This window comes from Haemaphysalis longicornis, unplaced genomic scaffold, assembly GCF_048455015.1.
Source record: "Haemaphysalis longicornis isolate Haplotype H1 unplaced genomic scaffold, Haemaphysalis longicornis Haplotype H1 scaffold_9, whole genome shotgun sequence".
NCBI classification, from domain to species: Eukaryota; Metazoa; Arthropoda; class Arachnida; order Ixodida; family Ixodidae; genus Haemaphysalis; species Haemaphysalis longicornis.
The window spans coordinates 29,628,549-29,652,711 of record NW_027526460.1 but is presented as its reverse complement, the minus strand read 5'-3'; the positions used below and the strand labels follow the sequence as shown (position 1 = coordinate 29,652,711).

Genomic DNA, 24,163 nt, shown 5'->3' with positions numbered 1-24,163 from the left:
GATAATACAGAGGCACCAACAATTATACATAGTGGCTCAGTTGTCCCATAAAACTGCTAAAATAATGTCAATCCATTGTCTTAATTCAGCAAGCGCACTGCTCACATTCATCTTCACATGCCACTGTCGCTTGCTCAAGCGTCGCACATAGTGAAACAGGCATCAAAAAAGTGCTTGGAAGATGAGAATACTGTTTAAAAAACGCTGCTTTATCTCTACCCGATGAAATTAAATTACGATTCTGATTAATTCTGACCACCTGGGGATATTTAACGTGCGCCGAAATCTCTTACAAACGGGCGTTTTTGCTTCTCGCCTCCATCAGAAAAGCGGCCGTCGCGGCCGGGAATCGAACCCGCGACCTCATGCTCACCAGCGCAATGCCTTAGCCGCTGTGGTACCGCGGCGGGTCTAGTCTAAGAATCACTGTGACAATTGTGGAAGCAATAGCAAACTACGCCATCTCAAGGGTGTAGTTTGTGGCTCTCAAAATTGTGCCTCAAAATTGTGCCTCAAAATTGTCCCTCTGATCACTGAGAATAAGCGTCGGACTTCCCTGCTGGTAACTTTTGTTTTCCCGAAGTTGCTTGAACTAGAGCGCACGGGTGAACAAGAAAACCCCATAGAGACCAGAAGAGTCAGTGTTGCTGGGTAACATTAATAACGATGTCAAACTACAGTCGAAAGTTAAACTTGAGTCTAAATAGTGTTCATACTAGCGCCGGTTTTGGGAAATATGCATTAAGAGGCATTTATAGGCCTTTAAGCACAAACGCGAAAATTTAGGCATTTATAGGCACAATAAAAACACCATAAACGCCCTTCTTAACCTCTCATTCATGCTCGTATATCGAAATGGTGCGGTAGGAGCGCAACGAACAAAATAAGCATTTGCCTAAAATGCGGTCTCTACTGATTATAAAGCGTCTCATGCTCGTGTCAATGTTGACCTGATTGCGAAAATTCAATAAATTTTCTATTACAGCATTGCTATTCTTGTCGTCACCGGCTAGCGGGAATTCGACAACAAAATGGTGTCGAAGGCAGCGTGGGTGTGCGCGCTATGCGCGAGTAATTGATTAGGTTTTCTCTTGCTTATGGAACAGATCAAACACGTGACCTCGCACTCACCTCGTAACCAACGCAGCAGGGTGGCATCGGTGTCCGAAGGGCGCTTGACATCAGCAACGGCGTCGCGAAACTGGGCAGCCCAGCGCAGAACCCGATATTAGGTTGGCTTTATCTCAGAACAATTCCTCTGATAACGGACAAAGGCACAAACGAATATATTGCTTCTCTTTAAGAGGTTGTTTTCAGCATTAAAAGCAGGTATAAACATTTCCCCGTTTATATACCGTCGACCTCTTTGGGATAACCCCTTCTTCTGTTATGAATGACGCTGCAGTATGGAACCTGCAGTGCTCGGTCGCACGGTGACTGAGCTTCGGGGGTCATCTCCGTTTTAACACGGCATCGTGGTGGCGAAGAGGTGGCACACAAAATGGCCGACGGATGGCACAAAAAATGACCCATGGCGCGAAGAACGTAAAAGTAAAAGAATGCTTGTATTGGCCCGATATTTCTCGGGAAAGCTGCTGTAAACGAGGCAAATCAATTGAGTGTGGAAAGGGAAATTGGGAAAATTTGGGTTCGGGTGGTATGCGAGGCCAGCATGCATTCAAAACACCATGACGGCTGCATGGCTCTGGCTGATTAAACGTGGACCGAGTGAATTCTTGGCGACCTTTGACTTAAAAACACGTGTTAGAGCCCCACACTGAGAGCTACATGAGTAATTTGTACGTGTAAAAAACTGAAGTAGCAATTAGGGGGGCAGCAAACTATGCTTCCGTTGACGGCGTAGGTTTAAACCTAACAACTGTGGCTGGCGGAGGCTCGGTCATAGTAACCGACAAAAATAAAGAGGCAAAGGGGAATTGGCAGTGATGTTAAGAAAATGGCACATTCATCAATATGGACACTAATGCTTTTGCAAGCACTGTAAGGCACGTTTACTGGGCTCCTTTCGGTTAACCGACGCCTTTGTCATCACCTTATGCGCTCAGGCATGTTTCCATCGGTTATCTTCGGCACCGTAGTGTCCGTCCGGTTGTGGGCGTAAGAAACAATTGCGGTTAGGACTACACGTTTGCGTATAGCTGGAGCGATTATGGAATCAGTACCCAACGGGCCGAACCTTGCGCGATTGCCATTCTTAAGTGTACAGGTGCCATAGGTGGTTCCAAGAACTGTTAGGGGGGAGGGTGGGGACCGGGAAAGCGAGCACTGTTTATGCGTCGGTTGCCGCCGTGTAACGGTAGACTCTAGTGGTAAATTTTCCATATTTTCCATTGAAACCTACATGGCAAGACTAAAACATAACTAGACCTCCAGCTCATTTGTTTTGAACTAAGACACGCGCGAGATCAGCCAGCTCGTCGAGGTAAGTAAAAATCGAGAAATGACTTTTTAACTCTCCTCCCGAAATCGAATCGCTCCGTTTCGCGCCGAAGTGGATCCCGGGCTATATGGAGCACCGTAGTAGCGAAGGGCGACTAATAAATTTTGAAGCCCTTGTGTTCTCGAACACCTGCCAAGACGTACAAAGCGGGGATTTTGCTTCTCACCTTTATATATATATATATATATATATATATATATGTATATATATAAACATGGCTGGCAATTGAACCCACGACCTCGTGCTCAATGTCTTGGTCCCTGAGCTTTCTTCGGATCGCGGGCGCAACCATACAAAACACCTGAAAATCTTGTGGCAAACGCCCACAACCCACCTTGTCCAAAGCGGTCTGCTGGCGAGCACTCAGGTTCCCCAGGTATCCGCTCATCGCTCGCGCCTCTTCAGACGACGTCCGTCGCCGGCGTATTCAGATGCACCAACGACGCTCGAGTGGACTGCAGCTCGCGTCGGCCTTGGCTCCACGCAGCGCCGGTCACGTGCTACCCGCGCAGCTGAAGGCGAGGGCGGAAAGGGGTGCCACTGTACGCGGCCGCGTATTTGTGCCGTGACCACCACATGAAACCAGAGCACGAACCTGCGCCTTCAACGACTCTAAATCTGCTGGGAAGATTCAGCAATGACTCGGGAGAGAGAGAGAGAGAGAGAGAGAGAGAGAGAGAGAGAAAGAGAGAGAAAGAGAGAGAGAGAGAGAGAGAGAGAGAGAGAGAGAGAGAGAGAGAGAGAGAGAGAGAGAGAGAGAGAGAGAGAGAGAGAGAGAGAGAGAGCAATCTTATACTTTTACGGAATACGCTTACTTCACAATCCGCTGGAGTTGCGGTAGCGTTACTAAATGGTAGTGCGACAATCTTTATTCAAGTCTCTCGCTGCTTGGTCTGGATGTCTCTTTTTGGGGACGGATTAATACGGTGCTCTTAAAACGCGCGACGAATTTCGCACTACACAGTGGAGCTCGAACTATACGGTATAGCCTTAAATACGCAATACGGCACCCAGACGTCCAAGCACAATCATCTGCTAATTCTTACCGAGGTATTACGGCTCGAATTACAAAAAGAAAAATTGTTGCTTCAGAATTGAGTAGTTGCCTCAAAAATAAAGTGCGAGTAAATGTTTTTTTCGGTTGCCCTTTCGTTGTAGTAATCGATTATTAGGAGTCATCAGCAAGTAATTGTTTTTTTCGGTTGCACTTTCGTTGTAGCAATCGATTATTAGGAGTCCTAATCTACGCATGATGTTCAATGTATTGCTTTTAACGAAGTTCTTGCCATAAAGAAAGCGTAATCGCTTTAAAGTTACATCGATGCTCGCGCTGCAATGACTGGTCGATTTTGTATCTTCCTACTTATCTTTCTTAATTACCCTGTGTCCGTATAACAGATTACAATGAATTTGTTCTCCACATAACCAGCCTATTAACATTCGATCATACCTGAGAGTACAAACAATTGAATCGCTGTGAGATAGAGCTAGATGTTGCGAGTGTGCACTTCACAGTTTTAGTCCGCCTTATTTCCTTTGTCGAAGTGCTTTGAGAGAGAGAGAAACACATTTCCCATTTCTACCGCAGTCGTCATCGCACTAAAGCACTTCGCTATCTGCGATGATCGACGGTGAGCAAACTGAAACAACGCGCACTCGTCGCCAACGCCGACGTCCGCAAGTTCTAATCTTTGGCAGCGTAACGGTGGAAGTACAATGAGACTTCTTTGCCAGCGCAGCAGGGTTCACTGCGCGCATGCCAGCAGTGATAATTATCAGCGGTTCTAAGCTGGCAAGATTCCGTACTGCGCCCACGGCGCTGACTTGGGCCATCGGCCGGGGGTGCGAACACGAAGCCTGTTGATGTTATTCGCAGGTGGGAGTATCGCTTGTCATCTCTCTGGGAGAAAGATAAGTCCGTAAATCCCCAGCCTGACGTCAACACTACTTCGCGAAATGTCTGCGTCTCAGCCCTCGGGGCGTTTTTTCCTTATTTTGCATTTTTCCACGGTCAGACCAGCCCAACGAGCCGTGAAGTGACTAGGAATACAGGTGAGGGGCACGAAACGGGATTCTCGGGTCAGATAACAAAGTCGGGCGGCAGAAATCATAGCTCAAATTAGGGGAATGAAGTGGACTCGAGCTGGGCATGTAAAGCCCGTGCTACATGATGCGTTCTTCCTAGCGAATTTGCATGGTGGAGCGACTTTCTAAAGCCACACTTTCTAAATTGTGTACGAACGTCGTGGTTTTCGCATTTCAAAAACGCGTCGTTTACATGACTAATTTCGCTTGTAGCAGGAAAAGTTCTTTTTAGCGAAGCTTTTCTTGTGTGTCCCTGGTTTCCGGGGGCCGCCGCCGCCGCTGCTGCTGTTGCTGCTGTGAAATTGCTACCATGCGCCGCTGAGTTTCTAACACCACCTCAAGGTGGTGTTCGTCGCGCGCATCACTAGCGGTGCCGCTGCATTAGTGTTTCAAAAAGACTGTCGCTCCCCGCAAGGGACCTTTAGGATGCCTGACGGACTGTCCAAGCATGACGAAGCGGTTCTTCACCGCGTGCGGCTGAATGTCGCTTACACAAGTTGCAAATTTCCCTTCAAGATGAAACAGGCTGCTTCCCCTTCTGCACTCTTTGTGGCGTGCGCGAGGACCTGAACGACGTATTATGTGAATGTACGCAGTATAGAACAGCCAGGACGTCCCTTTTAGGGTCCTTGCGCCTTCCGCTTTCTAGAGGACTAACTCTAAGTGACGTGTTAAGCCCTTGGTCTAACTTTAAACGAGGATCTCTAGTGACAAAAGCTGTATTGTCTTTCCTGCGAAGCACAGGAATGGATCAGAATCTCCGAACAGGACTCTATTAATGACCGTATCATCGTCATCATAGTCATCATCATCATCACTTCATCGATTTCTTTTTTTTTATACATCTGGTGTAGCAAGCTAGGCGCCTTGGCCAGGCTAGCCTCACCAGTATCATTGAAGACTATTCTCTCTCACGCGCCCTCGCAGTCACCCCGTTAAGTTGTCGGTGCCGGCCAACATGCAGAATGGAGCTGATTCTCGCAGACGGTGTAGGATACTCGCGAGACGCGCGAGTCAATTGTGTGTGCGTACATCGCATTGGCCACCCTTTACATCAGTCCGAAAGAAACGCAATCGCAAATTAGACGTTCCGCTCACCAGGGGCAGTGATTCCTGGTTACGACAACAGCCGCGACTTAGTGACACCGTCTATTTTCACCCGAAGCTTTCTCGTCGACTTTCTAAAAGTGGCTGACCGGTGGTTACCAGCCGTCGTGAAAGATGTTTACGGCATGCGTCTTTTTAGCTGTCACCCTTTCCCCTCGTCTCTGCCCACGCCAAGAATTGGTGGTATGATTGACCACGTGTTCGCAAGGGGATTGCTACGCCTAACATTTCTTGACGCACTTGCCCCTACCCACCCTTCTGTAAAATCAACCAATACACCGAATGCAATACAGCTTTTCCCCCAAAAAATGTGCCGCCAGTGCGTTTGTTTTTTCAGCCCAGTTATGTCACAGCGAGAGCTTCACTGTACATAGATCTCCACCTATGCGTGGGACGCGAAAATGTTATTTAGGACTATTCTTCACCGGGCATGACCCTCATCAAGATGGCGGAAAGGAGGGGCGTTGCAGGAAGGGAACACGGATTGAAAAGGAGGGAACAGCCGTGCTAACGTACGTCAGAAGTGAAACATTTTCTTCCTGCACCTTCAGCGAACCGGGCGGTTGTGCCCATGATTGGAGGGACGTAGGCGTTAACCTCACGGCCTCCCTCTCTTGTAGCCTTTCTGGGCACTCCCGCATCAAGTGAGAGAGAGCATCTCATGTTTCCCGAGTTTGACTGCTGTGGATTAGAGCGGATATCCTCCGCAACGCTTTTAAAATTCCGTCCTGCCGATCTACGAAGATGGTCTTGGTCTATACTAGTGGTCTATACTAGTCTAATAGTCTATACTAGTCTAATAGTCTATACTAGTCTATAGTCTACTATAGTATTACTATATACTATACTAGTCTATACTAGTGGTCTATGCTTGGTCTATACTAGTGGTACCTTTCACACGAAAGAGGCTTAGAAAGAGAAGCCGCCGACAAGCTGGCCCTAGAAACACTTTTGTCCACTCACTAGTCCAAAATCGGTTCCAATGACACGGCGAATTAGATTAGACCATTATCGGTCATGATTGGTCAATGCGGTGTCCACGTATTACAACTTACTGTGACGACTGGATTGAGGAGCGCGGATGCCTTTCCACTGCTCCTCCCTGGGACGAATTCGTCAAGAACTCGCCGTGGCTTCATAAGCTGAACCTTTTTTTATTGCCTCTGTGTTGAAATATGTATCGGGTGACGTTCGACATTTCATCATGGACTGTCCGGGTAATGCGTTGCAGCCTAGAAACGGTGAAAGAGAGCCACACGGCATACCACCTTGTAGAACATAAGAGACACTGGATTCCTCGGATTAATATCTCTCGCTTTGCCCTCTAGTTTCCCAAGAAGCTTTGGTGATGCTTGGAGACGTTCCGCAATTACTTTAGAGAACGTGCTGCATATAAGGAGCAATTTGCGGGCATGCGTTACGGACATCGTCAACAACACCCTTTATCTCTCTCGCGGGCTTGGAAAACATTCGCGCTTGAGTTCTGTTGCACCACACAGAGGCAATGTGTGCAAAATAAACAAAAAGACGAGTCATTTTAAGCAGGCTACTTTGCGTCATAATTATTCTAGCCATGTAAGAAGCAACGCGTTTAGAATAGTAAGCTGCTAAAACTACCCGCGGCAAAAAACAATGAAGCTGAATGCCGAGTCTAGTACGTTTTTGTAATAAAATTTTCTTCCGGTATTTTGGCTTAGAATAGTTTTTTTGTTGTTTCAGCATTTGTGGGCTAAAAAAGAAATAAAAGGCGGCCATTAGTTTTCAGATTTTGGTCTCGTGCGCACACGTGTATATTTGGGCAGCAGTCACGTTGGCACTGGCACACGCTCACGTGAGCGCCCCGAGCCAGCTCCGCTGTTTCTCCGGCTTTGCACAACTAGTGCAACCTGCGCCAGTCTTTTTTAAGCGCGAATGCACTTCTTAAGCGACCCTGAACCTGCGTCCACCGGCGATGTCCGCATAGCATACCCACGTGGGGGATTGGCCAGGAATCTCCTCGTCTTCCTTGGCAACGGGGGGAGATGGGCGCGCGCTGCCTGGCCGCTGACATGGCACATACCCACGTGGGGGATTGGCCAGGAATCGGGCGTGAGAAGGGCTAATGCACCCGCTTAAAGGAGTACTGACACGAAATTTCAAAGCTGAGATCCGCGCTAGCAATCAAGTACAACGACAACACAAATAGGTGTCTTTGAATAAATGCATCTTTCTTTCTTTGTAGTTGTGTGTGTGTGTATGTGATCTTTCTTTCGCGAACATTACCGAACCGCGCAAATTCAACTCATGCATTCGCACTTTCACATTCTTCCCCTCGGGGAAATGCGGGGAATTTTTTTCGCCCTGACCTGTTACATGTGCAGAGAACGATTAGGAATATTAATCACGCGTGGAAATTTTAAATGCTTATTTCTATGCAGACTCAACGAAGAATTCCGTCTGTCCGCTTGTGTGTCACAATTTCTCCGCACAAGAATACGCTACTGATAAAAGGCAATACGAGCTGCACGATTTCGTGTAAGAAAGCTCATATATTGCCCCTTCAAAAACTTATTCACGCCAGGGCATTTGTGTACAATGGTGAGACCGACTTAAAAGGAGCTTCGTACAGTCAAATCTCGATATAAGGAATCAGGCGGAACCGCCGAAAATCGTTCGTTATTTTGAAATATCGTTGTAATTAAAAACTGGCGTTGATAAGTCGGCGCTCAAACCTAGGAATGAAAATGTGGGCGTTAGCAGTAGACGCGTGTGCAGAACGGCAAACTCTCGAATAAAAATTAGCAGTGGCTTAGCTCGGCTATGCCAGGATATACGTAGCGTGGGATAACGTTCAACTGGTTATTCTTAGCCTTTCTGGTTGTCTAGCATTAGCTTGATTATCATGCTGACTGCTGCTTCAATGACACACACACGGTATACGCATTATGTGACACGTGTACACGTGTACATATCAAGCGGCTCCGGCACAGCGTCACCCATCACCCCAGAGCTAAGCTGGTTCCACCGGCGCACGCCGGTGTTGCTGCGACGCACGAGCCATCGGTTCCACACCCGGCCACCCCTCGCATGATCATCAAGTGGACCGGGCCGCCACGGGCGGAACGGAGGTCGGCGAAGACGCTGGGCGCGTGGGTGTGAGAGAGATGCCGGGCAGCGAGCAACGTTCAGTGCGCGATGTGACGTCACTGCTCCTCGCGCATGCGCAGCATGGCTCACCAGGATCCACGCGAAACTGCTCAACCTCAGCCAGTGTTGCTGACGCTACAAAAACGTTGCGCTCGATTCAAAGCTGCTTTATTTGAAGAAATCAGTTATTTTCTTCAGGCGCGTGCAGCGCACACGACCAATTAGGAATGCCTCCACATGTTTCACTTTGCGCAATACCTAATCGGGTGCGTCATTGCGCCGAGCAATGAAAGTGCGGAATGTGTTCATGTGCACTAAAACATCAACGTTTGACACGAACTCATCTTCTGTGTTCGGTGAACCACAGTCGTCTTCCTTCGCGTCGTCATCGCCACTGAAGACGATGACTGTTCTCGCTTCATTGCTTTGCGGCTATCTGCATTCATATTTGAATCTCGCTCGAACTTTTCAGCAAAATCACCCACAACAAAGAAATACCTCCCCGCACACGTGATTCGCGTGAAGAGTGAGAGAGAGAGAGAGAGAGAGAGAGAGAGAGAGAGAGAGAGAGAGAGAGAGAGAGAGAGAGAGAGAGAGAGAGAGAGAGAGAGAGAGAGAGAGAGACCACTTTATTTTACGGCTGGGTCAGGGGGAGGAGGTGGCGGGGGCCCAGAGGGTCTCCGCGACCTGTTGGGCCCTGGAAACGAGGGTGGTCTGGGTCTCCAGGGTCGAGCTCCGCAGGGCCTGCTCCCAGTGGGTGGGTGTGGGGAAAGGGGGAAAAGGGGAGCGAGAGCAGTCACAGAGATAGTGTAGTTGAGAGTCCCGGGCGCCGCAGAGTGGGCAGAGTGCGGAGGGGAACAGGGAAGGGTGTGAGTGGGAGAGGAAGGCTCCGCAGGGGAAGGAGTGCGTTTGGAGGAGGCGCCAGGTTCTGGCCTCCTCCTGTGTGAGGCTGGGGTGCGGGGGGGGGGGGGGGGGGTGGGGGGGGGTAGGGGGGAGGGGGTTGAGGTGGCGGAGGAGGCGGAGGAGGCGGTAATGTTGTGTTATCTCCCGGTACGAGATCAGGATGTCCCGGGACCTGAGAAGGCCGTGGTTGGTCTCCAACGAAGGGCCTGAACGACCGGCCGGCCACCAACACCCAACACAACGACAGAGAAAAGAGGCAAACGGGGCTAGGCCTGCTGGGCTACGGCACATTAACCCACAGCTTTGTGGTGGCGGTAGCTGTTGCCACTCGATATGGTGATGACGATAGCTACTGCACTCGGGGAACACACAGAGAAACGGCGGCTTCTGTTTCACGCGAGAGTTGCGGCAGTGCTGCTTTTAGCCGAATTCGTAATATTGATGTTCCTTGATTTAATGCAGAAAATAACTTACGTGCGTTATTCTGAAATATGCGCTATAATGATGTTCGTAGTTCAGAAATATTTTTACATTTAAAATATAGGCAATCTGGCTGGGATTCCTAAAATATTCGTAAATTTAAGGTATTCGTTAATGTGGTGTCCGTAGTAACGAGATTTGACTGTATACATCAAGTTGTAGGTATGTATAGGTTCTTAAGGATGCATTTATTGAAAGTGCTAAGGTCATAAAACCTGTTACAATGACAACAAAAATATGTAATCAATGCAATGCATTTGTGTGTCGCAGTGAAGCAGACTTTGAAGGGGCTAGGTGTATAGCGCTCCATACGCATACGAGTCTTAGGAATGTGCTTAGTAAAGGGCCATATGGCCATCCTACGTTTCTGTCAGACTCCTTATATTCCGAAATTTTCTTCCGGCAATGCATGTTGTCGTAATAGTGAAGCCGACTTAAAATGGGCTTGGTGCAAAGCAAAGCGGTTTGCGCATTTAACGACAATCCCGCTTGGGAGATTCTGGAATTTGTAGTGCGCACCACTTTGGCGCCCGGTACCGTGGTTTGGCGGTGGCGGCGGTGGCGCAGGCGGCCACGACGTCTCTGTAACCAGGCGAGCAAATGAGACACTGAATGCGGAAAGGAAACAATTGAAGAGCGCCTGGCAAAAGTGTGAGGGGCAGGGCGGCACGCGCTCTCATATGGCGTCAGCCCTCTCACTACATACCCCTCGCATGTTCGCCATGCGTAGCCGCCGAGCCGCGCCCTCTTCCTCACACTTTCGCCAGATGCTTCCTCCTCCGTACCTGGCTCATGCGAACGACGTGACATTTTCGAGGGCGGTTTGCAACACGGTTTTCAATGGCATACTCGGCGCTGGTTTAACCAAGGTTTTTCACAAATAAAGGTCAGTTGGAAGTAGCGCCATGTCGGTTTCTACGTGTTTCTTCTGGTTTGTGTTGTTTAGTGCCTTAATATTTAGTATGCTCAACCGACATTCCCTTATCGTGCTTTTAACAGTGAAGCTGTTTAGCAAATCGTAATTTTTCTTCCCGACAGTTGAAGATACCGAGAAATGGATTAGCGCATGTGCGTGAGCGCGGGTCTCGCGGCGGCCGCCCGGCGTTTAACAAAACCCAGAAAATGCCTAGCGGTCGTGTGTGCGTGCGTGCCTCCCGCGTCCAATGTGCACGTTTGTCGAAACAAGAGATTGGACAATATTGACAAAAAAAAAAATCCAGTTTTAGCCGTAATCCAGGGAACACATGCTCGGGTCGGGACGAGAAAGGCACATCACGCCCCTCCAAGATGGTGTCCTATGATCAACACTTCCAAAAAAATGAAAGAATCTCACACTTACAGCAGCAGTTATGGAGTCAAGGTCGTTGCGGCAGCGAATAATCAAATTGGTTGCAACCTTCGCCTAAACCTTCGTAATGGTCATGAAGGTTGCGTACAGCTTTGCTACCTTCAAGTCTTATGCGTTAGTGTGAACTTCCTTCAGTTTTTGTTACTTCGGCTCGCGTCGCGCACAAATTTTGCATTAGGGAGCATAGTAATCGTCAGTGCTTCTTTTCTTGTTATTTGTTTCCTGCAGTTAGGTTGGGAGGCGTTCCCAATTATACTGTATTTAGGTGACCCCCAGACGAATTTAACCCGCAATTGCACTTTACAACAGTGTATAAAAATCTCCTTCCGGACAACAGTGCACCAGATAACGTGCCTAGCGCCTATTAAACTCTGAAGGAGTGGGTCCGGCCTCAGCTATGCAATTTTATTGTCCAGGAACGAGATTAAAAGAAAGCAAGGCTGTAGCAGTACTGAAGCCGCGGCTAGAGCCAATGGCTTCCTGGGTTACTGAAGCTGAGGAAGTCGGGAAGAAAATGTTTGAACCACAACACGAAAATTGGAACTACGCGCGTATGGGCTGAGTCGTGGCAGTTGTTCTCGAGAAAGTCTCGAAAAAGTTTTTCTTCAGCGAAGCACGTACGCCTCGGCGCTGTGATATTGCGTACTGCAAAGAAAAATTCCCATTTAAAGGTTCGAGAATTTCCTATTTTTGACACTTATTCCCAGCAGGTTTGTCAAGAATTCCTTGCGAATTTCCCTGCGTTCTCCTTTCGCAGGTGATAGATGTTTGCGTGGATTCCTGTTCGCATTTGGGCGTTAGCTTGCGCCACCTATGTGTACTTTATGTAGCCTTCCGGACGCAGACGCCGTTCAGAGTATCAGAGTTTCAGCGTGAACTAATTTCTACTACATCTGCCGCTCAGCAATATTTGACTATGCATTTCACGTTTTGTACCAGACAGCATGCTTATACTTTGGAAGCTAAAGCTCTAAGTTAGAACTGCTCGTAGAAAAAAAGAAGGAATTGTTGGGTAATTGGGGTAATTCTAGTTGGGCGTCGAAACTGCTGGAGCAATGTCTTGTTGACAGCGTGCAGACTAAGGCGCACCCGAAATAATTTATATATCGCGCAGGGATACAAGCGAACAGGCCTCAGCCTTTCAGCCGCCACCGTTTCGCACTTTGCCATCTCTTTATCGTGGAGTATTCTTCCCTCTATGCTCCCTCCTGTTATACGAACTGGATTAGAATTGGTCTTGGATGCCTGTAGCTTGGGGGAACACGACTGCGAGTGTTTGAACTTAAGTTAGACGCAGTGTTACGGGAACCCTTTTAAAGAAAACAAAGCAATGAAGAATGCGAGGTCCGATTTACTGACAATATTTTTCCGTTTTACTCCACTACTCCTAAAATTCCCTGAATCTATTAAAGATTTCCTTTTTCCCTTTTGGCTTAAATTGCAGTCGAAAATTCCCCGAAAAAGAGAAAATTCCCCGCACGGAACATCACTGCTACGTTGCGGAATACTTTCGCAAACATGATGACACCGGTGAGGCTATATCAATATTTAAAAGAAATGCGTTGTTTTGGCTCAGATTGTTAAAGCTGCTTTATGAAAAACAGGTCATAGCCTAAAAACCGGTTTCTCCACTACAAACGCAGAAGTATTTCTTTTTAAAAACGACGTTTCGGCCTTATTTATGCATTGGGATCGTGATACGTGTATGCCTGTAACTCACAGTCACCGTAGGACGCAGCAACCTGACGTCGTCAGTGCACTAGGACATTCTCTTAGTCACAGATATCACAGCCAATCAGCATGCGGGAACCCTGTTGGTAGGGCCAGCCTGCTTTTTTTTTTTTTTTTTTTTGAAGTAACCAGGAAAGTGGGGCGAGTTGATAAATGGGTATAATGAATGAAAACGCGAAAGAACGACAAGGCTTAACCACTGAGCCACGACAACGCGCTACTAGCACACACAAGAAAATAACTGCAACGCGTTCCCCGGGAAGTTCAATTGGTCGTCAAAGTTGTCGACGCGAACTCGCCGCGGCGGCTCAGTGGCCAAGGCGTTGTGCTGCTGAGCACGAGGACGCGGGCTCGATTCCCGGCTGCGCGGCCGCTTTTCTGGTGGAGGCGAAAAGCAAAAACGCCCGTGTGTTCAAAGATTTCGGCGCACGTTAAAGATCCCCTGGTGGTCAAAATTAATCTGGAGCCTTCCAATACGGCGCGCCTCATCGTCTGTTTAGCGTCGGTGCGTTAAACCCCACAATCAATCAATCAAAGTTGTCGACGCACTTTTCGTCGGTGCACGCCGTTTTGGTCAGAACCTAGACTTATTATAACAGCTCATCTGTAAAAACACCTGCATATATACTCATGCAGTTTAAAAACTAACAATGCCAAATAAAAACGCAGTCGCACGACGAACAAGATTAACACGACTATAGGGGCCATTCACGTCTCACGATGTCATTTACGTGAAATCAGTGTCATCAACTTCCCTGTTTGACGCCGACCGCGCATGCAGGTGACGCACCTGTCGTCTGCTTTTGAGATATGGTCAGCCTCAGCGATTTCCCCGACCTTCTGTGAAAACCAAGATGCAACTTTCCTTGAACCCAGCCGGTCACCCACGGTTCTGACAATGGGCAGGTTGAGGCGAGAGCTTGCCGGCACGAAAAGGGCACGAGCAAGAGAAGTGGACAACCTTGATGTCATGTAAACAACATGGTGGCACTGGTAGCTCCCTTTAATTACGTTATCTCCCTACTCCTGGGTCTACGGGTTTCTCTTCTCTTGTTATTTTATTCGTAGACTGTGTGTTTACATCCCTGTGTTCTTAAAATAAACGACTGCGGAGTTCCTATCTGAGCATCTCGCGAGGAGCATGGCCGACATGGCCCCATTTTGGTGCTGAACGCACTACAATATCAATATTTTGAAGGTATTTTGATTTCTAATCAGAGCAAATTTAGCGGTCAACACCCCGGAAGAGTTTCTTAGAAAGTGAAAGAGCCCCTTCTTTTTTTTTGTCACTGCAATCATGTCACTGCAACGGAAGCATCCAATCTATCAGTCGACTGCATGGTTCACGCTTGCACGTGGTCTGCGCTTCCTTTGGCGGCATTGCAACGAGCTACACTTATTTCTGGCAACATTTCAGTCTTAAGAAATAACCACAGAAAATGACCCCTTCTAGTATAAATGAATAGCAATAAAAAGTTCGAATTATTAGCGTTTCATTTGTTTTTCCTCGCTGTCCTTTTCCGTCACCTTCCGACACTTACATCTTAACTTGTCCGCGACAGTGCAAGCGATATGGCACTGGCGGGGCAGGAAACGCCCTCGTCTGATCGCGTACCGTCCACTTCGTGGAAAGGCTGCCAGGGCACTCGGCCAATTCTTGCAGCATAAACGCCCTCCTGCACTCCCTGCTCCTTTTCTTGTTTCTTGATTGTAGCGCTTCCGTATGCATATCAGACGTGCAGAGGTATTAAGGTGCAAGATTTACCAGTCTGCCAATTCTACAACACCCTTGGCCGCGTCCCGGTGTGTATAGACTGTAGAAGTCTGCGTGCGTGCATGCGTCATGCGTGCGGGCAGTGCATAGAGGCATAGAGTTTCCTGCTATGAACACTAAAGAGGAATCTGGCGCTAGCGTCTACGTGGCTCACATCAAGGCCGTCTGTGGCGGCCTTAGTTTCGTCATTGGCTTGGATTGAAACGTTGTAGTGGCCGTATAGTCGAACACAGTGCCCCAAAAACGCAAAGAATTTTGTGTTATTATATAAGTGGAAAATAAAACAGGCTGTTTTAAAGCTTAAAAAAAAGGAAGTAAAGCGTACTTTGGGCGGAACGGTTGTGCCTACCATTCTGCAGGCCAAGCTAGTAGTTAACAATGTTAATATTTTTAGAGAAACTCCCTGGAGACTTCTTTTATTGATTTTATATTATTTCAAGTAGTAGGTGGTTTTTGAGCGTCCTGGAAATGTTTTTGAGCGTGCCTATGAAAACGTCGCCTTCGCGGTGAACCGGTGCACCGACCGTCAGCTACAGTTTAACGAAACTTGCTGCTGAGCGAGTTGGCTCATACTTGCCGAAAAAAAAAGAAAACGGCGTTGAGCAGTCGTACACTAAGACAAGATAGGACGGGTGCAGGCGCCCGTATCTCTCATGTCTTGTCTTTGTCGAAGTACGTTTGGTTTCTTTTTTTTCGTCAGCTAGAACTTTGGAGGCGGTATATTACTCGTTCAGTGATACGTTCCTTCGACTCCGTAGTGACCAACGTTAGGTACGATCACGCACCGCCGGCTCTCTCACCGAAGACGCAGTTGCCACGGCTCACGGCTACCACCGAATAGGGAGAAGTTCGGCTACCCCGTAGCTTGTAGACGTGTTAATGCATAATAAAAAAGCAAATCCAAAAAACCGCTTAAGAATCGAGTTGTCATGCCAATCCCAAGCCAAAAGCTGTGGTCTTCCCATAACACCCCACGACGACATGGGTTCCAAGTTCAGCTTCCTCTCTAGTGTACTAAGAAACTATGTGCATAGAGGAGGCCGCTCCGTGTTTTAAAAACGGCTATCGGCCCGGTCAGTATATCGCTTGGAAGGCGCAGCAAATCAACGAGTGCCTGCTATGCACCGGGTTCTTATCAAGTTTGATAGCCACATAAAGCGTTTTTGGTGACCTGGTGGAGGAACATCCCCTGTCTGAGGGCACTTTGACTGTCATGGGAAGGATTCGTCTAAGTCCTGGCCCTTATTGGGCCAGGTTTTGTAACTCCGAATAAACGGTCATCGCACTGGCGATGACGTCTCCAACTTCGAATAAACCACTCCACATAATTACAGACTGCCAACAGGCATGCAGAAACTACGGCAACGGTCGCATTTCAATATCCGCCCTCCGATTATTAAAAAAGCACAACGATACCCTCAACTCTACCATACTGATATGAATGCCAGTTCACGCAGGGCTCGACGTAAACGAGCGAGCACACGCTACAGCCGGAGCATGCACCCTCCGGGCACCGCACCAGTCGCTCCATGATCCAGGGCCTGTCCAGCAGCAGTGCCGTGCACTTCTGCAACACCTTGCCAGATGTGCCTACCCACCACCGCACCAGTAGCTAACCCGAGAGGAGGCTGTAGCCTGGCTGCAACTACAGACCAACACATACCCCCACCTTAGCTTCCTGCACATCATACACCCCACAATATATCCACCAACATGCCCGCACTTCAGCGAACATGCAACACTGTGCCACACCAAGTGGGCTTGCCAGAACAAACCAGCAGCCCCATTATTCACACCCCACCCTCGAGCTGTGGGAGGCCGCGCTGTGCAGTCCGGACTCTGAGGACCAGCGACAGTTGGTGGACCGGGCACGCAGGACCGCAGCCGCTGCAGGGACCCTGGACTGAGGGCTTCTCCCGCTTTCAAGCGCAAACGTTTTGAATAAATGTTTCACCAACACCACCACCCGCCGGCGGAGGAGATCAGAAAATACGGGGCCAGGGAGTGGATTGAAGCTGCGCAGGATAGGAACGGATGACAATCCACAGGAGAGGCATTCTTTCTGTAGTGGATGTAAACATGATGATAATGATATCGAAGGTGTACCTTGCGCCAGAAAGGTTTTCGATATGAGAAGCGCTGCCATAAGACCAGCTTATTATGGGGCAGTGACTTCTAGGTTCAATATTCATGTTACCTAAACCTCTGAAACCACACTTATAGTCCGAAAGCATTACAAGACTACAATATACTTCATCTGGGTTTGTATGAAGCCTCTTCTCAGGTAAGAGAAAAAACAATGCCAGGGGCAGGCGTCGAACTTGGTTCCTCTCGTTTTGCGAAGCCTGTGCCGTACCAACTATGCCACCCAAGCTGGATGTACAGCCAAAGCACCGAACACTTGAAAAAAAAAAAAAAAAAAAAGCGAAAAAGAAATACGCTTAAAATTATTAGCGCATAAGCCCCACCAGTATTTCAAACCAGATATTAAGGGCTGTGTATCTGGCGGAATGAGGAATTCTGGCTTTTTTTTTCAAGTTACAGTCGGCATGTGAAACGTGAAAATGTCCTGTATCCTCTTAGCAGCAGTTCTGATTTTAGCAGAGTGGTTAGTTCTTGAACCAAATACCAACATATATCTGAAACCTGCTTGAGGAAGCCGCCGGTTAAACCTGATGAGCTGACGCACGTTGCTTTGAACGCGCCATCGATGGGCGAGGGAGCATAGAAGTAAAAAGATAAGGGAGGCGAAAAAGAAAACACGAGAGCTATGCCGTTTATTTGTCCCCCCGTCTCAAATGCTGTTCCCCGATTGATATTCGTCAATCAGGAGTTCTCTTCTGGCGTGTGCACCTTTACCACGTAGGCTAGCGTCTTTCCGTTCAGCCAGCTGTAGGAGTTGTCGAACTGGAGGATATCTGCACGGCGAGCAAAACAAGGAAAGGAGAAGAAAACGAAGGTCACGTATCAAGGTTGTTCACAAAAATAACAGTTCTGCATACGATTTGAAATGGCAAACCTTAAATATAAGCGTAGGGTGACAACAGAGTGCACCACACCGGTGGATTTAACTGCCGAGGAGGCACATATAGCGGCCGAGTAAATCCGTGCATTCAGGTGTCGCCATACCACTCCTTCTTCCGCACTATTTTTTCTGACGTTACAAATCGCGAAATGTGATTGAGAAAGAGAGAGAACGGGAGAGGTCAGCTAAAACCAAAAATGGAGCTGCCTACTCCCAATATTGGACTTATAAAATTCCGTAGTGCCTGACTTAACAAACCACATTAGAAATAACAACCCTTGAAAGATTCCACATGCGCTGAGTGGAAAATAGGCTATATACAATATATACACTCACATAGAGCAACAATAGGGCCACCATTTGCAAGCACGTATAAGCACAGGAGCGTCATCCAGGGAACGCATATGCATTTATACACAAATTATAGAACATTGCCGTAATGAAATGTATACACAAATATTCATCTATATATAGTACAATGCATAACTTTCATGCGTGTTGTTACACTCTTCCAGGGTAACGTACGTGCATTTTGTAATGTTCGCATGTATGCGTTGCTTAAAAGAAATCTACACGGAATGCCTTGTTCTGACCTTGTAAATTCATTTCACGGCCCTTATAGCTTTCGCAAAGATAAAGGTGTCCCACATAACAGGCTCAGCTTGTCACTCAATTTTTTTTCACTCAGTCGCATAAAAAGGGCACTCCAGTAGTACATGACGAACATCTTCAGACGGATGTCCACAAGTGGAGCTGGTGTCGTGAGCGAAACGAATATGGTACGGGAATTTTTTCGTGTGGTGATTGGTGGATATACTTCATTATAGGAAGAGCTAGGTAAGGGAACTATATTGCGAAATGAATGTAGTTCGTTGTACGTGTATCATTGTTGCTGCCGCTCTTGTGTCACAATCTAAAAAAATAAAGGTAAGAGGTCGAATTGGTTAACGTGTGCGGGAAGGGGAAGGATGTTGTTGGTTGTGGACATCTTTGAGAAGAAAAAAAAATCGGTAATTATGTATTACCGACCGGCGGCCTTACTTGCACAGTACGTAAGCTTTATCGCCATTTGGAGTTCAATCAAATGTTTTCCCAGTGAATAATAGGTACAGCGAAATGTTCAGCTTGGGTGGTCGTCAAAAGTTTCGTTCATACTAGTGCAGACGTACGTGCTATACAATAACTAGCGGCAAAAATTCTGCGATTATTCGTGCAATCAAGGATTCATTCTCTCCAAACAAGCGTAGCTCGTTTAATTCATAGTAAACCTGCCAAAAACCACACATAAACTATTCCCTGAAGCAATCTATGAGTGCTCCACAAACAGGATTGCAGATCTCAAACAGCACTCTTGCGCAAGTTCCGTTTCTTGCCCTACTTCAGGCCCACTGGAAACGTCTTTCATCTTTATCGATATACAATACATAAGACCCGTGACCTGACCACACGTCTGCTCCTACAAAATGTCGATTCCTGCACCAAGCAGCACTAGTTAAGTCGGAGTTTAATCAAAGCAGAGTGCTGTTGGGAATGATATCCTGGAAAATGCCGCACTAGTATCACCATCATTACATAGCTGTTCGCATCTTTCGCCCTTAAAGGGTTTCGGACCCGCCGCGGTGGCTCAGTGGCTAGGCGTTGCGCTGCTGAGCACGAGTTCGCGGGTTCGACTCCCGGCCGCGGCGGCCGCTTTTCTGATGGGGGCGAAAAGCAAAAACGCCCGTGTGTACGAGATTTCGGCTCACGTTAAAGATCCCCATGGGCGGACAAAATTAATCCGGAGCCCTCCACTTCGGCGCGCCTCATCGCCTGCGTTGCGTCGGCGCGTTAAACCCTATAATCATCAATCTTAATAAAGGGTTTCGGTCGGGGGTCTCGCGGCTGCGTTCTCCGGCGGCGCTACCTTGACGACGTGAGCGTTCAGCGACCGGTACACTATTACCCTTTCCACTAATGCACTCTGCCTCGACGAACCCACTCGATTAGACGTTGCAATGAAAAAATTACGCCCACCTCCCCTCGCGGGAACCCTGGTGTGATGTGACGCTGAGGGGGGTTGAAGCGCAAGCGGAGAGCAACCGTCAACCAAAAGGCCGCCGGAGAGCGGCAGACTGGTTATATGCGCAGCGCGCCCGAAGGAGAGGAGACCGCGGAGAGAGAGTGCCGCGGTTATGGCGCAACCCAATCCAACACAATCCACTTTAATTCAATCCAAATACAATCCAAATCCAAATCCAATCCAAATTCAATACAATGCCCCTCGCGAGAGAGTGTTCGCCAGCGGAGAGGAGAGGGGGAGAGTGGCTGCGGACAACGGACGCACGCGGACAACAACGGACGCACGCAGGAAGGACAGGGCCGCCGATAAGAGATGCTCTTAGCGTCGCATCTAAAAGTCTTTACCCGAGAGCAAGCGAAAATTCCGCCACTACCCATAAACGCCAGCCATACTGGTTGTATTGCACATTGTTGCCCGGCTACACCCCGAACAAGGAGTTGTGTATCCCCAGAGGGGGACTAGGGTAGCCGGTGAGGGAACAGCAACAAGCTGCACACAGCTTACTTTGGCAATTAATTCGAGCGGTTCATCTTGCATTTGAAATGGACGTAAATTCGTTATGCGCTTTCTGAATCATGTGCGCCGCCTTTCTAAATAGTCAGCTGTTCAGTAACGAACGCTTGAGGCGGTGACACAAAATTGTAAAGCGAGAACGCACCAATATCGCCATTTCTTTCGACCGATACCTGCCAATGACATGACCCGTTTTAAACCATGAGTATAGACCTTCCCCATCGTAAGCGCAACTAAAACGCAGTGAAGTCTTTTTTTTTTTTGCAATTACCGACTTGACATTTTCAGCACCCTTCGCATCTACCCTCCTCTTCAACCCGGGCTGACTTTCCATGAGCGGGCACTCACTTGACACGCACAAACATTTTACAGCACGCCAGACACCACCGTCCTACTGTGTCCCCACTGCCTCACCCCATCTACCTCAGAACACTTTCTGTGGGAATGCCCCTCCGAGCCCCACGCAACCCCATAATTACGCCAGAGAGTGACTGGCTGTTGTGACAGGCAGAAACAACGGAAACTGGCAGCCCACATCATCTGGGCCCTCAGCGGCGACCTGGGCTGAGGCGGCTGATTCATCTCCCCTTCCCCCATCCCGTGCTTCGCAAAGTTTTGATCTGTACATCCATCAAAACGCTTGCAAGAGTTCGATGGTGCGACAGTCCTTCGGTGCATGCTCTAAGGACAATTCTAAATGTGTGCGCCCCGTCACCGGGAGCGCAAGACAAACTGAACGCTACGACACGTACACATCCCGGGCTCCTCGCACGGCCATATTCCTTCCTGCGGGAAGTAGCTACTGGCCTCCAGGCGGCGCAGCGGGATCAGGGGCTTCTCCGGCGATTCGCGCGTCCTCAGCCCGAAGGCCAAGTCTCCGGCGGCCGTCTGGAAGCGCCAGCTGAGCTGACAGCCCGGCCGTGGCACCGTCACCGGCAGCTCCCAGCATTCGCGCCGCCCTATGTTCCGTTGCTGGGCCTCGTCATCGCTGAACACAGACGCCGGCTTCTCCGCTCCCTCCTCGAACTGGCCGCCGTAGTTTATCTGCAGACGTCAAAAGCGTCAGCGCTCGACATAAGGGAGACGGCAAGAAATCCTGAGCCGTTCCACTCTGTAAAGGGGGGTGACCAGCGAAATTTTATAGCACACGACATAGTGGTGACAATTTATTTGAAATTAAAGCTGTGCGCGAATTTTATTTTGCTAAAGCATTGACGGCGATCATTCCGAAGAAAGACACACACGTACACGCAAACACTTTTATCTTTACTTTAGTGATCTCGAAAATGCTGGCTATTTAATTTGATAACTAGCCCAGTCAAAATGCTTACCCAAATGGTGAGGTGCATAAGCTTGGGTTCTAAGTCAATATTCGATCTTGAAAGTCGTGCCTATTATTTACTGACCTACACAAGATGCACATCTATGAGATGAGACGCATAAAACTGAGGCCGAAATCATGTTTTGAACGGAGGGGAACGTTGGTGGCGACACGTCGAGCTTCCGAACCTTTAATCGCAGACATGAATATTACGCGGAACCGGAGCCATATACGCTTTTCTTTAAAATATAGCTGCACATCTTCTTGTTTCGCTACAAGTGTCGTTGAAAGCTGATTTTCTTCTGTCGCCCCCTGCCGCCTGAAACCCTCTCTTTTTCCCCCTCCCATCCCTTATGCCTTTACCTCACCCTCTCGCTGCTCTCACACTGAATGCAATGAAGCTTTGCCCATATCCGTTCAATGTTCCCTCTTCGCACTGCTTGCGCTCCATCTGTTGGGATATTCGTTTCCTTTGTTCTTGAAACAGCTCGAGCCGTACACTTTGTTTGAGTGCATGCGTTTATCTCACTTGTAGTTAACACCGTTTTTAACTTTCTTTTTTATTATTCGCTTCAGAAAACTCAATCCGGAATGTATTCCCAATAAAAAATAACGGCATCGCACTTACGCAATTCCTTTTTACTTAAAATATCTCGAGGTCCCGTTTGGGCTGAATATGTGGACATACCAGCAGCTGGTATTTCAGAACGGTCGTTGTACATACATACTCCGTGTTCCAGCATCCGTTTGAAGGAACGCTCATGGATATGCTCGTTATGTACGTGCACACCGACCAACATTAATGACGTTCCCCAACCTTACATTACTTTTTTTCAAAAAATTACGCCCACTTCCCCTCGCGGGAACCCTGGTGTGATGCGACGCTGAGGGGGGTTGAAGCGCAAGCGGAGAGCAACCGTCAACCAAAAGGCCGCCGGAGAGCGGCAGACCGGTTATATGCGCAGCGCGCCCGAAGGAGAGGAGACCGCGGAGAGAGAGAGTGCCGCGGCTATGGCGCAATCCAAATCCAAATCCAAACCCGAATCCAAGCCAAGCCAAGCCAATGCCCCTCGCGAGAGAGTTCGCTATCGGAGAGGAGAAGGGGAGAGTGGCTGCGGACAACGGACGTACGCAGGAAGGACAGGGTCGCCGACAAGAGATGCTCTGAGCGTCGCATCTAAAAATTAATCCCGCATTGACACCGCCGGCTACCGTCATTTATTTCGATTTTTTGGCCATGAAGCTACTCCGCGTTGGGCACATCGCTGCCTGACTCTACGACGCCGACTGCCGAATATGCACGCGATACCATTGGTCCTGGGACGATGACACCACAGGTACGCAAGCCACAAGTGTCACTGCCAGCACCACCTCTACACTGTGTACCTCTCTTAGTTCTTAGTTCTGTCCCGTTGGGTTCCACGAAACACGTTTGTCCCATTTCACTGGCCCTTACAACATCACAGGCATGGCTACTACTGTGGCCTATGAAATGGGTCCCCCCACGCTCTCTACATCGTCACTGCATCTAACGTCGCAACTTGTTCATGTCCTACGCCCAAACCCCTACCCCAATGCGACCCAGCCTGCCCCTGAGCTTGTTCCGTAGTTTGCACTGGGACGGCGCCGAGGCTCAATATAAGGGTATCTAGTCCTTCCGCCGCCTATGAACTTAACAACAGAAGCGACATTAGCCTGTTAATCAGCTGTGGAGATTTCCTCCCTACGGGTACTCGACACTGCATAGCGCATAGCCTTGGAAGAGGAAAGGAGAGAAGAGGAAGAGAAACGTTTATTGAATTAACAAGAGATGGGCTTGGTTTGGTGATTTAGGCAGGCGGCGTCCGCAGTCCAAGATACAAGACCCCTAGAGCGCGGGCTGCATCGACAGCCCTTTGGGCCAGCCGAAGCTGGTCGCCCAGGGCGGTGCTCGCTAACGCCCCCTACCGATTATGAAAAGGTGCAGGATAGAGGGAACTAGTGGAGATTGGCCACATCGGCCCACCGCATGCCTCTGGGTTCCGGTTTACCCGCAAAATCGGTAATGCGTGGCTCTAGGAGGGGTTCTGGTCCAGACTGTTCTGTCACCTTACAGCTGACTCAGCTGCCGCCGCTTTTCTTATACACAATCGCCAATGTGAAGCCTTCATCCTGCAGTGCACCTGACTAGGCTGTTGTTGATGGTGATGGTGATGACAAGGATGATGCACAGCTCGTAAAAAATTGGTCG

The 24,163-nt window shown here is 48.6% G+C and overlaps 3 protein-coding genes across 11 annotated transcripts in view; 1 reads left to right on the top strand and 2 right to left on the bottom strand.

The window, feature by feature from the left end:
• LOC144151430 (SEC14-like protein 2) overlaps nt 1–3,066 on the bottom strand; it is a 34,250-nt gene extending 31,184 nt beyond the window's left edge. Inside the window, exons 1-2 of one of the 2 annotated variants that reach the window (XM_077682480.1) lie at nt 2,796–3,066; nt 1,132–1,201 (exon numbers count right to left, since the gene is read on the bottom strand). In XM_077682480.1, coding sequence (XP_077538606.1) covers nt 1,132–1,182 — 51 coding nt within the window. In that variant the 5' untranslated portion in view covers nt 1,183–1,201; nt 2,796–3,066. The remainder of the gene's footprint in view (nt 1–1,131; nt 1,202–2,795) is intronic. The other variant, XM_077682479.1, reaches the window with a different exon arrangement.
• LOC144151427 (SEC14-like protein 2) overlaps nt 1–24,163 on the top strand; it is a 273,494-nt gene that overhangs the window by 87,103 nt on the left and 162,228 nt on the right. The window lies entirely within an intron of this gene.
• Nucleotides 17,776–24,163, bottom strand: part of LOC144151429 (SEC14-like protein 2) — a 29,629-nt gene continuing 23,241 nt past the window's right edge. For both annotated transcript variants that reach the window (XM_077682477.1, XM_077682478.1), the window contains 2 exons: nt 21,365–21,656; nt 17,776–17,933 (listed from right to left, as the gene is read on the bottom strand). In XM_077682477.1, coding sequence (XP_077538603.1) covers nt 17,842–17,933; nt 21,365–21,656 — 384 coding nt within the window. In that variant the 3' untranslated portion in view covers nt 17,776–17,841. The remainder of the gene's footprint in view (nt 17,934–21,364; nt 21,657–24,163) is intronic.